The sequence below is a fragment of the Amblyomma maculatum genome, unplaced genomic scaffold (genome assembly GCF_055883805.1).
Source record: "Amblyomma maculatum isolate TAMU_Amacu unplaced genomic scaffold, ASM5588380v1 scaffold_13, whole genome shotgun sequence".
NCBI classification, from domain to species: domain Eukaryota; kingdom Metazoa; phylum Arthropoda; class Arachnida; order Ixodida; family Ixodidae; genus Amblyomma; species Amblyomma maculatum.
Window position 1 is genome coordinate 12,281,954 of NW_028146738.1, and position 18,017 is coordinate 12,299,970.

Consider the following 18,017-nt stretch of genomic DNA (forward strand, 5'->3'; position numbering starts at 1 on the left):
CTACCAAGTTTTACTAGTTAGAGCACAATCTTTGTCATGATACATGGCTGATCTTGAGTATTGTGCACATAAGTGAAATTCCATGGTCAAACTGCACTGTATACTATGTGCTACGGAGGATGTATGAATATTAAATTTTTGGTTGCAAAGTGAATATGAGTAATTAACATTGGTTGCAAATTAAATTGATAAGCCAAGTACCAGGCCATGGGAAGCTTGTACTCATTGAATCGGAGCACTGGGGATCGAACCCAGCACCTTCAGCATGCCTATAGTACAACTAGGCCACCGCTGCAACCTCACATTTCCACAAGAGACTCTCTGAAGAGTACAAGATATTGTAAATTTTCTTTTCACCCATTGTTAGTGTACGTAGTATGCCAGATTTGTAATGTTTACTAGAAATCATATGCGAGGGGGGGGAATCATAGTATTTAGAGTAATATAAATTGTTTTGTAGATGATATAGCCTTCTTGCAATGTAATTACTTTTATTTACTGTCCTTTGGATTGCAACTGCGCTCAGTGGAAGCAAAATCCACATCACTGTTTAACTTCGTTCTCTCGGGACAAAGAAATCTAGTGCTTTTGTGATGCATTGCAAAGGCAGCCAGGCACCTTTTACTGGAAACATTGTCAGCAGTTATTTAGGTGCCACACACAGCTGCCAAAACACAAGATGACATGCAAGGCAGATTCAAGACAACCTGAGCTGCGGCAATACGGTGCCAGTTGTGGAATGCCACCTCGAATGCACCTTTCTAAACAATACGTAGCCTGGGGCCGTATCCAAGGGAGGTTCCTTTTGGGAACCGTTTTCTTTCATGATGACGTCAGTTTGATGTCACCGAGACCGCGGGTTCCACTTTGGGAGGAGGCTGGGAAAGGCGACGACCAATCAGCGTGAGCACCAAATCTCGGGCGTGTATGCGACGAGTATGTGGCTTTTTCTTACACCGAATATGCCTATCGGGTTGGTGTCAAACAAGAAATAAATCTCATAATTACGTAGTAAATCAAATTAGATAATAGAGAGATTTAGCACACCGTGATCCGCGATCCGCTACCGTGGACCGCCACCGCGCGTTCCATTGCGCATGCCCAGATCACTTTGATGCCGATAGATGGCGCCACATACTTGATGTCGGCAAATTGACCTGGCGCATCGCAACCAATAAGCTTGTACGCCCCGCCCACGAGCGGTAGGGTGTCACGGTGGCGGATCGCGGATCACGGTATGCTAAATCTCTCTAATAGTAGACTGAAATATTGGTGCAAAACTTCCTGTTAACAACTGCCACAGCGTTTTCTTGGTGCACAAGTACCTTTTTTCGCAGCTAGATGGTGTTGCACGCACATTTGTCTTCTTTCTCGTGCACAGTGAAAATTTTGCTTGCGTACCTTTTTTCGCAGCTAGATGGTGTTGCACGCACATTTGTCTTCTTTCTCGTGCACAGTGAAAATTTTGCTTGAATTGAATAAGTTCTCTGTTTTCACAAAGTGGAAGCTATTCGAACAGCACGGTCTACAACACCCATAGTGATGCGTAGCCTCCAAATCACGCTAGCTCTATGACTGAGGAGATGCTGTCACCATTGCGGCGCACAAGTGACGTCATACGGGGGGCACCACGCCAGCACAACCGCCTACCTGTCTTGGGGGGCTGCGTCCTCAGCTTTGCCAGCCACTCAAGCATTGTCAGTGCATGTGAAAATTTCGTGAATGGCTGTTAGTATGATGAGAATGCAGTCGATGACACTGGGAATTTGGCCACATTCCAGACATTGGTCAGTCTTCTCTGTGGTGGCTACAAGGGGGAGGGGACGCCAACAACGGATGGAAGCTGCTCCTCCATTTCAAGCCGGGCGTGTGTGGCGCTGTTGGCCGTGGTGCAATGCATGGTACACGCCACTCGTCTTGAACCACGGTACTTGAGCATACGCATGCCTGCCGCTCATGCAGCACGCGGCCTTTCAGTGATGTCGCAGGTAATGGTTTAGCTCATTAAACGCTAGTCGAATTTGAATTCGACTGTTGTGCCCAAGGATGAGGGATCGCAACCCGACCGCGGCGGCCGCTTTTCGATGGAGGCGAAATGCAAGGCGCCCATGTGCTGTGCGATGTTAGTACAAGTTAAAGAACTCCAGGTGGTCGAAATTCCGATGTCCTGCACTGCGGTGTCTCTCATAGCCCGAGTAATTTTGGCACGTGAAACCCGACAAGCAAAACCATTAAAATCGATTTATTGGTACTCCAATACTTCTGGTGCCGCGAGCATCAGCGTATCTATATAAAGCTTTATTCGCGAATCTTTTCACTTTCAGGAATTGAAGGGTCTGAATGATTCTCGTCTGGTCAAGATAGTGCATGTCGAAAGCAGGAGACAGACCAAACGAATAAGGATGGAAAGAAGTTTCTGCTCCGTGCGGTCGCATTTTCTTTTTCAACGATGTTGTTTATTGCCCCAGGGCATAAAAGAGTATGTAAGAAGAAAATTAAAAAGGAGTATTAAACGAAAGAAAAAAGGTTGGCTGTTCTTTGGTCGATGTTTTCCACCTCCTTCAGTTTCAAAAATAGGAAGCATCAGCATTACTCCTAAAATTTGTGATTGGGGTTCCAAACAAGAAAACAAAGCATATCAAAAATTTATTGTACATCGTAGTAATAGCAATGTACTGCACATCATACCATTCAGGGTAATTCAGAATTAAAGATACATTTACACAGGCTTCTGTGTAATTAGAAAGAAAAAAAGGCGCAAAAGCTACGGTGCTTTAAGAACGTGCCTGCTCTTCCGGTTGAGTACCGGGCTAATAAAAAGGCCTGGATGACATTGGAAATTTTTCGCGGCTGGATACAAAAACTAGACCGACAGTTTTCTGCGAAGAACCGCAAGGTGTTAATTGTCCTTGACAACTGTAGTGCACATAACAGTGCCACCGGACTGAACAACATTGAAGTTATTTTTTTGCCGCCCAACACTACATCGGCCCTCCAACCGATGGACCAAGGTATAATTCAGTATGGGAAGAATAAATACCGCAGGCGCGTGCTGGAATGCATGCTACTGTGCAATGAAGTCTGTAAGCAGTACGACGTGGATCTTGTGAGCGCGGTCAACATTCTTGCCTACGTTTGGAAGAACACGCCTGCGCACGTCATCGCTAACTGTTTTCAACACAGTGGCTCGTTTTGCCTGAGCCGTGCAATGACACAGTGGCAGAAGTGTCGCCAGACGACAATGCAGATGACTGCCCGGACTTCGGAGGTGTGCTGCCGGATGCGGTGACACTCGCCGATTACATCAGCATTGATGATGGCGTTGCTACAGCCGGCTCGTTGAGGAAGAAATTGTCCGGGACGTACTGCACGGCGAAGATTCGGAGGAGGAAGAGGGGCTACGAGAGGAGCAGCCTCGGCCCCCTCGCACTGTGAAGGAAGCAGCAGAGGCCCTCGTTGTGTTAGAGGAATTTTGTTGGGGCACTGCAGATGGCATGCGTGCTGCTGAGCACCTGGAAGGACTGAGGAAAATAGTATCCGCGCGGGTTTCTGCGGGAAAGCAGACAAGCATCCGTGATTACTTTAAGTAATAAAGGTATGTTTAGATAAAATCGTGCATGTTTTTTTTTTTTTTGTTCTCTCGATAATTCTGACATTCGGTTAATTCGGACATATCTTACGGTCCCTAGAAGTCCGATTTAACGAGCTTTTACTGTATTTTAACCACTGTCCTCTTGTACGCAAGGCAGATGATGTTCTACCTCTATGCCGTTGCTGCTTCTCCACGGTATTCAGCCCCAATTTCGGGCCAAGTAGTGAGCCACGGGCTGACCTTGCTGGATAGGCAGACACTCGTGTCAGCATTGCCCATGCTAGACAAAGATAGCCCAGCTGTCATTATGCATGTAATTTAACAAGGTTGTTTGCTGAGCTAGTTGGAATGGCATCATAACCTTTGTAAGTGCAGAGGCAGATATACACTAGAGGAGTGGGCGGGACAAATGCTACTTGCAACTGTGCTTATTTGAACCTTCCTGTTCGGAGACCAGTCTTCCTGCGCAGATGCAATAGCATCGACCAGCGCTACGTAATCATCAAAGATAAGACAATCATCATCTAATCAAAGGGTAGATGCCACGTGTGCGTGCCGCTAAATAGACAATGGGGAGCGTGTCCGAGCCGCTAACTTCCTTTGCACTTAAGGGGGAACCCTGGTCTTAAGACAATATTTTTTATTTACTGGTAGATTTTGATGAAAGTTGTACCATTTATGCAGCTTTTTGTGCTGATTTCAAATATGCACATTAATTTTATGTAAGCAATTTAATTCTGAAGATATTGAGCACTTTATTTTCTTTGTTTGGAGGTGAGCCGTCAATAAAACTACAGGAGTTATAATAAAAACTGACATATCAAATCAATTTAGAACACATAGAGAATGCAAAAATCAAGATTCAATGTCCTGTTTCCATTTTAACCAAAGTTACAGCTTGTCAAAGTTCGTTCAGAGACCAAAAAGCCACCTTGACACTCCAGAAAACATGAAATTTTTAAAAACTTTCCTCATTAAATACCACAAATTCATTTATATTTTTGCACTGTACATGAGTCTACCTTTCTGGTGCAAAAGCAATTACAGCAATATCATAAGTAGAACCAGAGTTATCGCACCCCCAAACATGTACTGTCCTCAATATTTTGATTTTGAGAAATTGAGGAAAAACGTGTTGATAAATTTCCGAAGCACTAAAGCTAACAGTAACTTATTAAAGTGGGTTCTGACCAGCTTCTGATGCCAATGCATCATTTACCATCGATATAATTCGCCCTCAAAGAATGAAATTTCCGGCGAACGGAACGCATGGTGCGGAGGCCGCCACCAAGACGAGTGCGTTTGCATCGTGACCTCCGTAAAAGTTGGTGCCAAGTTCTGGCGCGCGATCGCCATTCTCACGTTCATGCAGTAAACGCAGTCGGCCTGCAACTAGTGATAAGCGACCGTTGCTCGTCTTGCACTGCGTAGCATTCAGAAGAAAGTTTATTTCGACAAGATTTGGGATTCCGCACAATCTTCTCTATGTTCCGCGTGTCGCGGGACGCTGCTTCGCGACTGCTGCTGCGGCTGGTCGCGGCACTGCCTCACAGGGCGATCTATCCCGGCGTTGAAAGCTGCACTTGCTCATCTGCACCCTCACGGTTCCGTACGCGGCAGATCGTGCCGCTCCTGGCTGTCGCACTGAGCACGATCGGCTATGCTACGCCGTTACCAGGCCATCGCAGATAACCAGATGCGGCGATGCAGCGCCCCCCGCGCGTTTATCTCCTCTCGCGACTTTTTTTTTAGGCTAATAACGAAGCGTGAATCTCAATATTGTGCGCTAGGCAGACTAGGCCTAAAGGAGAGACCTTTTGAAAATGGCGGCGGACCGCTAGCAGTTGACGCCGCCAGCCAACCAAAGCTCGCCTTTTGCTCACGTGCGGTGGGCGGTGGACTCGCCTATGGTCACTAACCGAGATATAGGAATGGCCTGAATCGCGATCTTTCGAACGACACCAAGATTATGCCCGCGGATAGCGTATTTCTTGAACTGCGGGAGATCGAAATTCGGCGCAGTTTGACCTCAGTGGCTACCCTCAGAATCTGAGGGTGGCCACACCCTCAGATTCTCATCTTTGGAACGCTGTAACACGCAAATTAGGCGATATTTTTCAACAAAACTTCGGAGATAGCTGCGAAAAGATTCCAGAATCGCGAAAATGATAAGATTGAAAATCCGATTTTCTGACCGATTTTCGGCTGCAAAGACCCAGGTCCCCCCTTAAACAGCAACTTTTTCTGCAGCACTGTCAGTGACGTATCACTGATGCACTTTTCGCCCAAGCCTTGAACAAGCGAGGCTTCCAATATTCCTCATTCAAGCTCTTTTTTTTGCCTCGTCCCACGATAGTAGTTTTGTGCAGTGCAGGGGAGCAGCCTGAGCACTTTTCACAGTGGAGCTTCCAGTCCTCGCTTTATCACTGTGGAGTTTTGCGAATGGAACGGCAAGTGACTCTGGACCTCGGCATGTATCCCCGGCATACATGATCGCACGAGCGCAAGCTGTGTCCAGTTCCTGCAACAGCAGATCGTCAAAATGAGTTAAGAATATCTCTCATAAAACTGGGGCGACACACAAGCCAATGCAGACACCCTTGCGTTATCTGCATTTGCTCGTGTGTCGCCTCAGTTTCATGTGAGATATACTTGGGTCATTTTTACCGTCTGCTGTTGCAGGAGCTTGACGCAGCTCATTCGAGTGTAGTTAGTCTGCTGCTACGTTGACGACTTTAAGGTAGACTTTCATTTATCATACACTTCTCAGCTAAGAGCTACAGCAGACAAGATCTTACAGTCCTTTAGCAATTGTTCTGAGCAGTTGTGCTTTACTGTGGAAATTCCAAAAGGCAAAGCCCTTTCAATTTTAGACCTACAGATTACTTTTAGGCGCGACAGTCATGGGAATACAGTTAAACCTCTATGTAATGAACCTCCATGTAGCGAATTCCTCGATATTACGAAGTTTTTCAATTCCCCAACGCTGCCCCCATTGAAGTGCATGTATTTGAAAACTCCATGTAACGAACACGTCGGCGCGGTTCCCCTTGATATAACAAACTCGCGGCGCCGGCGGCCTCTTAGCTAGTGTTGAGTCACTGGAAATTTGGCACAACTCCGCAAAATTCAGGACTATAAAACACGAACTGGAGTGAGAGGAATGCCTACTATAGCAACGAGCGACCGCAGTTGATCCAGAGCTTCGCGTTCCAGCACCAACACTGCATCTGCTTGGCAGATGCAGCAGTCTCCGCTGCTTTTGCTGTCGGAACATGACAGTTCATACTTGAAAGGGGCAAAAATAACAGAAAAAAGATGCGGGACGAGCAGCGCGCATCCATCGCTGCCACGCTGTTGCTCGTGGGCAGGAACGGCAGAGCGCATTGGCGACGCGAGATAGAGTTGGTTTCCTGGGGCAACGATGGTAGGCAAGCGCGCGCGCGATGGCAGCGGCGCCAACGCGTGCTCTCTCCCCTAGACTGATTCCTTCTCCACCTCCTTTTCCCGCTCCTTCGTAGATTGTGTCGCGCAAGCCGCAGAGGAGATGGAGGCTAGCGCGATTGTGGAACATTTCACCGCTTCCATGACTTCGAATAATTCTGATTTACTGTAAACACTTTCAGGGTGGTTTCCCTTACATCAGTTCATAATCTGGTTTTCGTTCTACATTCTCCTTTTCGGTATTCACACAAAAACTGCATGTAGAGAAAACCTGGATGTAACGAAAAGTTGCGGACATTTTAATTTTGTTATAACCCGGTTTAGCTGTACATGCCGAGGGGACATTCTGGACCTCGGCATGTGCAGTTAAACCCGTACATGCCGAGGTCCAGAAAGTAACTTTTTCCATTCCATTCGCTACTCTCCAAGGTGATAAAAAGCGAGGCCTGGTGGCTTCTTGCTTGAAGTCAGCATTGTCAAAGCCTTGTGAACACATGATAGCTGTTTTGTTTGTCACACAGTTTGAGAAACTGAGCAGATCTGACCACGCGAAGGCCCTGGTGCAGGTGGTAGCAGAATCGCTTTTAAAGAAAACCAATTGCCTTTATTCTGATCCTGGCACGTCGGAACATCAGCTAGGGAAAAATAATAAGTATGAGGTTATGCCCTACCAGCAGAATATCGCATAATCTTAAGAGGATTGCCTCGAAGTATGACGTGTAGTTTTCTGTGCCATGCAAGCTCTCACAGCTGTACAGGCTTGTAGAAGGGCCACGCCACCGAGATGATTGCGAAAAACGGCATCAAAGAGTATATGTTGCCTACCGCACAGGTGTCTTCTACCCGATACCACTGAGCTATCGGCCAGTCTGGCCGATGTATTAATGAACGCCTCAGGAGCATGAACGTTCCTTGCCAGCAGGCAGTGGCTCAAACTTGTCACTGCACTGTGAAATGTGCTTAGGTTGCTCCCCTGCACTGCACAAAATTGCTATAGTAGGACGAGGCAAAAAGAGAAATATTGGAAGCCTAGCTTATAGGGAACCTGTGCTGCCCAGGGGGCGCTTCTAAAATCTGACACTCAGCGCCTCCTGGTTTCAAAATGAGCAAGCGTATAGTAGGACGGAGCACGGCACTCCTCGTGCCGTGGCAGCACCCATCGGCGGATTGTGAGCTTTCTATTTCCTGCATAATGCTTTTATCGCAGATTTAATGTTCTGAAGAACTTGGAGTTTCCTTTTTGGTTGGCTTAAAGGCACAATCTGACCATTTTAGCGGCCTCCTGCCAAGAGTCACACTGCTGCTGCATTATCGAAGCTGTATCGTCACTATGCGCAGGTTTGAAACGGTTCTCGTGGGTTCAGTTCTTCCTTCTTTTTTTTTGCTGTGGGGCGCTTGCAAAGTAGAGTATGTGTGCACCGTGAATTACGTGCACACTTTCTAGCAGTTAATATTCACCTGCGATGAGGCATCGCTAGTAGAGGGTAAATATATCAAAGCAAAATGGAATGACCTCCCTACCATATTAGCATTCGGTAGAATTTGAGAATACTGTGTGCGTTAAGCGCATTGAACACGTGCAGTACTTACCTACTATCTTTTCGAAGAAGAGTGATGATTCAACTAGCTTCATGATGAAAAACTTGTAGACTAAAATGATGCCTCCTGTGTCGCGAAATATAATGCGCCGCTTTTAGGGCGACATTATTGAACTCATCTGCAGGAACAAAAATCGGGAGTCTCGTTTCGACACTTACTTGTTCACAATAACGAACGGTAGCAGTTGCAAGCGAATGACACCGAGGTCCACTGTGAAGCATGCATCTAAAATTCTCACACTGCTAGCACTGTAAATAGTTAAGTGGCCGCAATTGTCCTGTTGATAAATGTTGGGCGGAAATCGGTGCTCTACAATGTGAGACCGTGGTGGAAAGATGCCATACCTTAAATCCCTTTAGTCTAAACCCGCGCGCTCTATCTTAAAAGTCAAGAATGAACAGCATCGAAGGTGATTATCGCTGATTATAATACAAAAAAAAAATACCAGTCCGTTCTTGAAGTAACAAAGTTGCTATGCTTTGTTCCTAGCACAAAATGAAAATTGCAGCAGGCACCATTTAAAGGTGTGATGTGTGTGATTATACGTTGATGTATACTCCCCTTCTGCCCTTCTCACCCTTCCCCCCAACCACCCTGTGCGCCGACTGCGACTAGAGATCGGCGTATCTATACTATTTTGTGCCTAAATAAAAGATTCGAGCAATCATGGTCAGTTAGCAGCATAGGTGCCTTACATAAATAATTCATTGTGAAGCAGCATGATTGTACAGCGTGATATTTACAATAGGCAAGTATTTCTGGATTAAGAATGAAGAATGTCTACCTATTGATTTGTACGTGTGCTAAAACAAATATTGCACGATTTTTTTTTTTCGGTGATACGTCAGCCAGCAGTCTAAAATATCCAACTTAAAAAGAAAAAGCGCTTTCTGTGAAGCAGTACTCTTTTATTCAAAGCAAACAACGAACAAATTAATTCTGTAATTGTTTCCATTTGCAGCTAATTTACTGAACCATTGAAAAATTGAAGGGTCACTAGGTGAGTCGCGCTGGTTTAATGCAGGAAGAAGTCTGAAAGCATGCCGGTTAGGGCATTACCCAACTTTTTGTAATTCCGAAAAATTACTGCGTATTCGGATAGGTTAACTCTCCCAGCTTGTCAGCTATATGACCACAATATGGATATCAGGATTCCACTACATTCGCCCGTTGTTTAAGTTGCAGTTCATCTTGCAATGGCCCCAATCACGCCCAGTTCTAAAGATGCCCTTCACAACACGTTCTCATCAGGTTGTGCAAATGATAAAAGCGAATAAACAGAACTTTATACAGTAAAAGCTCGTTAATTCGACATCGACGGGACCGTGAAAAATTGTCTAATCCGACTATCGAATTATCGAATGAAAAGAAAAAAAGAAAAACGAAATGAGCCCCTGAATGACATACCTTTATTTGGTAAACAAGTTAGTTATCACCATCTGTTTTTTCGGGCGAATTTGACCAGCGACATTAGCGCTAACCGCTGCCAGATGCTCCGAGGCATGCGCACCATTGGTAATCTGTTCGCAGAATTCTTCCCGAACGGACAGCGCTTCTGCAGCTTCTTTAACCGTGCGCTTCGACGGCGGGGGCAGCTGTTCACAATCATCTTCTGATGAATCGTCGTTGTTGGTACTTTTAACTTCCTGAATTATGTCGTCCTCAGTCAGCTGTCCGGCGACTGCGACGCCATCATCGATGGTGATGCAATCAGCAAGCCGCTGTCCGCAGTCTTTTCCTTTTAGCATTGAAGCTTTCACTGTTGAACGCCTCCAAGATGCTCTTTTCATTTTTTATATACGTGGCCAAGGTTGTCCTCTTCACTCCATACTTGTTCATCACGTCTTGGCGTGAAACACCCTCCTTGATTGCCTTCAATATTTGCACTTTTGTGGACAGGTCCTTCGCTTTATACTTTGGCTGCTTTGCTGGTGTCGCTATCGCAGCAGCACTCAGCGTCAAGATGCGCAGGCACAGCACTCTATACACACACGCAGCACAGTAAACACGTAGGCGAAGCGTGACCGTAGATGCAAAAAGCACATGGCGACGACACATGCTGAGGCGAAGCTCGACGACTCCACTGCACGAAGGTAGGGCTAGAAATGAACCAACTTCCGGCTGACCTCGCTCCCCTCGCTTCATTCTGCTGATGGCGATGACAGTGCGGATGGCGAACACTGCCTTTTTTTTTTTCAGCTTCACACTAGCGCCGCTCTTGGCCATGTTTTTTTTTTTTTACCCCATCCGCAGTGAAATGCAAAATGGCGCTCTACGGGGCTATGGAGCTATTTCCTACCTAGATAGTGGCGTGACGGCCACTAGGCGGCGCTGGCTGTACGCAGAAAACTCCAGTGCAGGTTTCCTATTCACGGCTTGGATGAAAAGTGTGTCAGCAATACGTGAGTGACATTGCTGCAAAAAGAGGTGCTGCTTATGTGCACAGGAAGTTAGCGGTTTGGTCACTCTTCCCATTGTCTATTTAGTGGCACGCACATGTGGCATCTACCTCTTGAATAGATAGTCGTCTTATCTTTAAGTGTGTTGCACTGCTCGATGCTGTTGTATCTGCACAGGCAGACTGGTCTCCAGACAGGAAGGTTCCTCTAAACACAATTGCAAGTAGCGTTTATCCCATCCACTTCTCTCGTGTATGTCTGCCTCTACGCTTCCAAAAGGTACGACACCGTGCATATACTGCTGCGATTGTCGTCACATTTCCCTGTTCCCATGCACTCTACATCGGCCAGCAGTCGGGCAGTGGGGGTGTAGTCTATAGTGCGCATTTCAATATATGCTCTGTGCAGTAAAACGAGCCTGTACAAGCCAGCATCGAAGTTTCATTCCGTTGAAGGCACAGCAATATTTACTTCATTGTATTGAAGCTAAACACATACATGTTGTTCTTGTGGACATAGGTTTTGGAGACTAAGATGCTTTGTTAGATGTTTATGGCATTTGAGTTTGTTAAAGGTCTACAGAAATGGGTCACCAAGAAGGGTAATCAACGCCATAACACGGATAGACATTGAGCCACTCATCATTCTGCCACAAACATTTTCGATCTAGCTTCTGCAACACCAGAGATATCGGCGATTAAAAATGACCCTTACAATTTTCCCCCTCAACTGGTATGCCTAAGGGAGTCATAAAAAAATAAAAAATACAAGCAAGTTCAAAGCTCTGCCCAGAAATACGTCACTTCGACGAACTTACGGTTGCCACGCGCTCGCTGGCGTACTCTCGTCAACCTGTCCTTGCTCGCACACACCTGGGAAGTTTGCCAGTTCACGCAGTGACGGTTAGTGTAACCGCAGTTACGCGAACCCACGGTTAGCCCATGTACATGGCAGACCAAACCATGGTTACACCACTGACCACATTTATCGCAAACTGAGCTTGGCGACCTCGGTTTGCGTCATTAACCGAGGTTATGGCAGCGTCTGTTCACGGAGGCTACTTCTCAGCACCCAAGTGCGCGAAATGTACGAGCAAATCTGTTTCACAAAGTTATTTATTTGCCCACTGTACCACGTTTAGAGATCGATGTATAGAATATGGTGCCACCTGACATCTTCGATTACGGCCGACAGCGCAGGGACTGTGTACTGAAGCCTTGTCTTGCCTGCAGTATCGTTTGAGCGGCTTGTTGCTGAGCAGAACGTCACAAAATGCGCGGCCTTAGTTATGAAAGTACACGAGTTTGCAACACAGCACGGGATGCCGCGAGCAGGCTTAGGTACGTTACACAATTACCACGGGGGTGGGGCGCATGAGCACGGTGAACGGCGGCGCCGTGCGTGACTGTCCCTAGTCGTCGCTAGGTCTACATTGTTTCGCTTTGAAGCCGTGGCGGTCAGCGCTTTGGAACTGATCAACGCTGTCGTAAATCGTCTACTTATAAAACTGCCTTATTGTGAATCCTATCCTGCCATAGTAAAATAATCATAGGATTAACTCTGGCGACGCATTATTTGCAGAGCTAGTACGAGCAGATCCGATGAGCTGAAATGCACCAGCGGCAGCTGGCTTAAGCAGAAACTTGCTTATATCACGACTATCGCTCTTACCAGCAATTTGCTGCTGTGTGAAAACAGCCTGCACAGAGTTCGAGCAGCGCACGAGCTGACGACTTTCGCAGTTACCGGAAGTGTGTCCACGACGTCATGGCTACAGTGGCCGTAGCGAATGGCAGCTTCTAGCAAGCCTTACCAGTCAACTCACCCGTGCTGTCACAGTTTAAGGAAATAGTTCCATGCGACACCGCCAAGCGACAACCTCTCTGCCCGCAAATTTCAAAAAACGCTGTTTTTAAAAATTTATAATAACTTGCTGGCTTTGCTCCAAAGAGTTATACTTTGGGTTAATGCTCAAAAGGATTCGTTCTATACACTGAACACATTTATCAGTGGCTTCTTGGTGACTGTTTCTGTGGACCTTTAAATGGAGCTGTAACTATATCTTGGAGTGCCATAGTTAGCTCCTGAATGATACCGGTTGTGGGAAACTTGGAGGTTGGGGGTTTAAGGAAAGACATGGGTCTTAGAGCTCGAAAAATTGACGGAAAATCTTTTTTTTTATGTTATTTTTGAAATCTGCAGCTAATTATTCACCAGTCTACAAACTTTCACACTGCTACGTTCAATATTTTTCACGTAAGGCTAATTAACGCCATCGGTATCGACAGAATATGAGCCGAAATTGACACCAAAACGGCACTTTTGACTCTGCGCTACCAGGGCCATCTTAGTCTCGTCCGGAAGAGGAGTTTTTCCACTTCAGTTTCCCGCCACCGACGTCTTCGTCCAACCATTGGTTACAGAAAAAAAATGCGCCAAAAAAAAGGTCAGACACGCAATCCCGATTGTTGCTCGGAGCACGTGACACGATGGCACTACGCTATTGGCTGAATCTTTCTCTGTTGTCTGCAAGATGCGCTTGGCCGCGGCAGCAACTGCAGCCCTAGTGCCATTTTGTTTTTGAGTTGGGGCCAGAGGTTTAACGATGAATTGACGAAGTTTCGTGCCAGACACCAGTTTGGAAAGAAGCTGAAGCGTTTGTTAAGTGAGAACTTCCAAAAACGCACCGTAGCATCCCAGGATGCCCTGATGGACCAGCCTCACGCATCCTGTGACGGAACAGCGACGCTACCACGCCAGGCCTAGGCCTAGCATCGGCGGAACCTGACAGCGGCCATGAACACCACAACACTGCATTTCTGCAGCCTTGGAAGGCTGCAGAATACCAGCAAAAAATTGCAGACAAGCTTAAGAAGCTGTCATCGATGGCAGCAACAGACAGAAAGAAAGAACTTCTTGCCGACAGCGACGACGCTGCGGTCCGACCACACAGCGGGACTTCGTTCACCACCTTGTGCCTGAATTCTCTGAAAGCTTTGCTCCAGTCTGTGAAGTGCAAATCGTGCTCCGGGGGTGTGCAAATACGCAATGATGAACGTGAATATGGACTTGCTGTGAAGTTGCACATTGTGTGTGACAATTGCAGCGAGACTGCGCCAGCGTGGAGTTCGCCGTGCGTCGAAGGGACTCAAAAGGTGAATCCCTTCACTGTGAACGTTCTCTCTGCGCGTGCCATGCTTGCAACTGGTAATCTCCAAACGGCCTTCAACGATGTGGTTTCGGTGACGAATATCAGCCACCAGAGTCTGCACACGAAAAAGTTAATGCCTGCTGCTGATCGAGCGGCCTGGAAACACACCAATGAGTGCGCGCAGTCGGTTCGCGATCTCTACTCCGAACTAAACGTTGATAATCCCGGCAACATCGCCATTTCTTACTATGGTTCCTGGATGACACGCGGACATTCATCCCACATCGGCGTCGGTGTAGTAATTGAACTGTTCAGTGGCTTGATACTTGATTATGTTGTGTTGAGTAATTTCTGTGCCGGGTGCAAGTTGGGTCTAAAGGAAGATGACCCTTCGTATGAAACATGGGCAGCCAGCCATGTATGCCAAAAAAACAACGAAAAAGGCAGGAGAAATGGAAGTGGAGGCCACCTTGATATACTGTTCAGCAGGTCCCTCAAGCGCCACCAACTGCGGTACACTACAGTGCTGTGTGATGGTGACAGCAAGACATACCTCGTCTTGGAGCAAGAAAAAGGTGTATGGATATACAGTCGAACTCGGATATATCGAACTCGAAAGGGGATCGTGAAATAGTTCGATATATCGATAATTCTAATACAGAAATCTGCTTGTAACGGCACTTACGCAAGAAAACGATACTGTATTTGTCGCATAATGAACTCACCCTCCACTTTTGCGCCCAGAATTTTGAAAAAAAAAAAACGTTAAGGCCAGCTCGCTCACATGCAAGCGATTAGCGATCTCAGCGGCGAGTGGCAGCGACAGAGCGAAAAATTTCCAACTTGTTGGAACTGCGTCCCTCTCGCTGCTCGAGCCACCGCGGCAGCTCAAAACAAGGTTTTTGTGTTGCGGCAGCAGAAATTGCGAGCGTTTTCGTTTCCATGTCGATGGCGCGCGCCACTTCGTTTTGGTCGTCTCATCCACAGCTCATTTCTTGGCAGCGTGCCAAAATGCTGCGCAGCAATAACGTCACGGCGCATTTATCTTTTGATAGCTCCTGCGGTGGTGAGGAGTGAACTTGGCAGAGTGCCCATGATGGCTTGATTGCACAAGCCTGGTTCGATTATCACGCCGCACTTGGGGCAAATCATGATCGCAGCTGACCACATGCTTTTGTTGATTCATACATGCAAGGATAAATGACTCCCGCAAAAAAAAAAAAGAAAAACTTGCTTCTTAACGTCTGCAGCCACCATATTTTACGCTAGCTGCGCGTACAGCACATCGGCAAACTGACAGGAGACCTCATCAGTAGGCTGACCTCCTATTATGGATGGGCCCTAATGACACACAAGAGACATTGATGCCATGCACAGGGCAGTAATGGCCACATATCATATCACATCCATTGATGCAAAGTCTCAACACAGTTTTTGCCCATCAGGGCCTAGCTCCTAGCGCAAGCAAAGTTCAGCAAAGTCTAGGGCTGAGCCAGTGCCTAAGCATCCCAGAAACCTGCCTCCCCAAGTTTTCGAGGCCCTGCTTCCCATCTATCAGCGGTTATCAGACAAGAAGCTGCTTGAGAGATGCCTGCACGGCAAAACTCAGAACAACAATGAAAGCTTCTATTCAATGATATGGGCTCTGGCACCTAAGGCGTCCAATGCCTCGCTGTTTGCTGTAGAACCTGCTGTAGCCAAAGCCGTAATAAAATTCAACGCAGGTAGCTCAAATTCATCAGCAGCCATACTCAGTGAGATGAGTCTAAAACCAAGCATGCAAAGCGAAAAGTGCATGTTAGAGAAGGACTTGCGCAGAAGCAGGGAATCTGCACGCAGGCGGGCAAAATCTGAGAATGTGCAAAAAGCCCTACGAAAGCACCATATTCATGGCAAAACCCAGTCAGAATATATGCCAGGAGCTTATTAGTCATTTTGAAATGAAATTTGCACATATTTTTCACATTCCCTCATTAAATTTGTTTTGTTTGTTTTTTGTCATTTTCTCAAAATTGTGTTTATCGTTGATGTTCAAAGCTTGCTCAAGTCATTCTCGGCACCTAGGACAGCTAGAGCTACAATTCTTTTTGCAGTGTGCAGCTGAAAGCACGGGGCAAGCAATGCTGGGAATAGTTTTTATTTTCACCTTCAAATTTTTTTTTCCTCTTAATTTTTCACCTCCAGCTGCCATTATGGGAGCACTAAGTTCAGTGAACTGTTAAATCTATATTATTAGATCAGTTTGAAAACTGCTTCCAGTGTTGCATTTATCAGACACTGCAGTATCTACTCTTATATTAAAAATAAATTTCTGATGAGTAATTTTTTTTCATTGTTTGAGCAAACAATGACATGAAATTTCTTAATATCTCTGGAATCGATTGGCCGACAAGAAAAATAATTGCATATTTGAAATAAGCAAGAAAAACTGGACAAGTATGTGCAGTTTCATTAAAATTGATCTGTAAATAAAAACAATGTCTCTAAGATCCATATCCCCCCTTAAGTATACTGGGAATTTGTCAAGGTTGGAGAATGTTTCATTTCTTTTACTTTCCAGGGGCAGTGACCTTAAACAGACCTCTGATCACCATCCTGGAGCAGCTTGGCGTGCCTACAGACACATTCCTCCGGCTGCAGCAGGATATGATACTCGAATTCACTCATGCACTAGCCCACGAGTCCAGTGCGGGGTTCCTTCCGGTCACTTTTTCTCGCTGTCTACCGAAATGCAGTGGGTGAGTTCACTGGCTTTGTCACAGCAGTGCGTCAATGTGACAGTCGAGTGACAGTGCAAAAATTGGTACTGGTTCGTGGTATAAGAACCACACTGCTTCAGATCACAAGACTGTGCACTCATGAATGGGGGGGGGCAACTGCAATGCTTTGCAAATAAGCCCTAGTGAATATGAAAGTTTGAAACTTGCATATGCAGAAAGTTTGGACACTTGAAACAATAAAAGTGTGACGTGAATCGAGTCTTATAGCAACTGTGGTTTACAAATTACTCGAGATTTTACATATTACATGTCCCTACCCTGAAACCATGGGCACTGTTGAAAATGACAGGCCAAAGGAGTTAGACAAAAAAAAAAAGAAATGTTATGTGGGGTTTTTATGTCCCGATGCAGCAGAAAAAAAAGAGGCCATGCTACTACCAAGTTTTACCAGTTAGAGTACAATCTTTGTCATGATACATGGCTGATCTTGAGTATTGTGCAAATCAGTGAAATTCCATGGTCAAACTGCACTGTATACTATGTGCTACGGAGGATGTATGAATATTAAATTTTTGGTTGCAAAGTGAATATGAGTAATTAACATTGGTTGCAAATTAAATTGATAAGCCAAGTACCAGGCCATGGGAAGCTTGTACTCATTGAATCGGAGCACTGGGGATCGAAAACAGCACCTTCAGCATGCCTATAGTACAACTAGGCCACCGCTGCAACCTCACATTTCCACAAGAGACTCTGAAGAGTACAAGATATTGTAAATTTTCTTTTCACCCATTGTTAGTGTACGTAGTATGCCACATTTGTAATGTTTACTAGAAATCATATGCGAGGGGGGGGAATCATAGTATTTAGAGTAATATAAATTGTTTTGTAGATGATATAGCCTTCTTGCAATGTAATTACTTTTTTTTTACTGTCCTTTGGATTGCAACTGCGCTCAGTGGAAGCAAAATCCACATCACTGTTTAACTTCGTTCTCTCGGGACAAAGAAATCTAGTGCTTTTGTGATGCATTGCAAAGGCAGCCAGGCACCTTTTACTGGAAACATTGTCAGCAGTTATTTAGGTGCCACACACAGCTGCCAAAACACAAG

The 18,017-nt window shown here is 45.9% G+C and overlaps 1 protein-coding gene across 1 annotated transcript in view; it reads left to right on the forward strand.

Annotated features, from left to right (window-relative positions):
• Positions 1-18,017, forward strand: part of LOC146172210 (uncharacterized) — a 144,725-nt gene that overhangs the window by 64,230 nt on the left and 62,478 nt on the right. Inside the window, exon 4 of the mRNA XM_084585979.1 lies at positions 16,746-16,923. Coding sequence (XP_084442105.1) covers positions 16,746-16,923 — 178 coding nt within the window. The remainder of the gene's footprint in view (positions 1-16,745; positions 16,924-18,017) is intronic.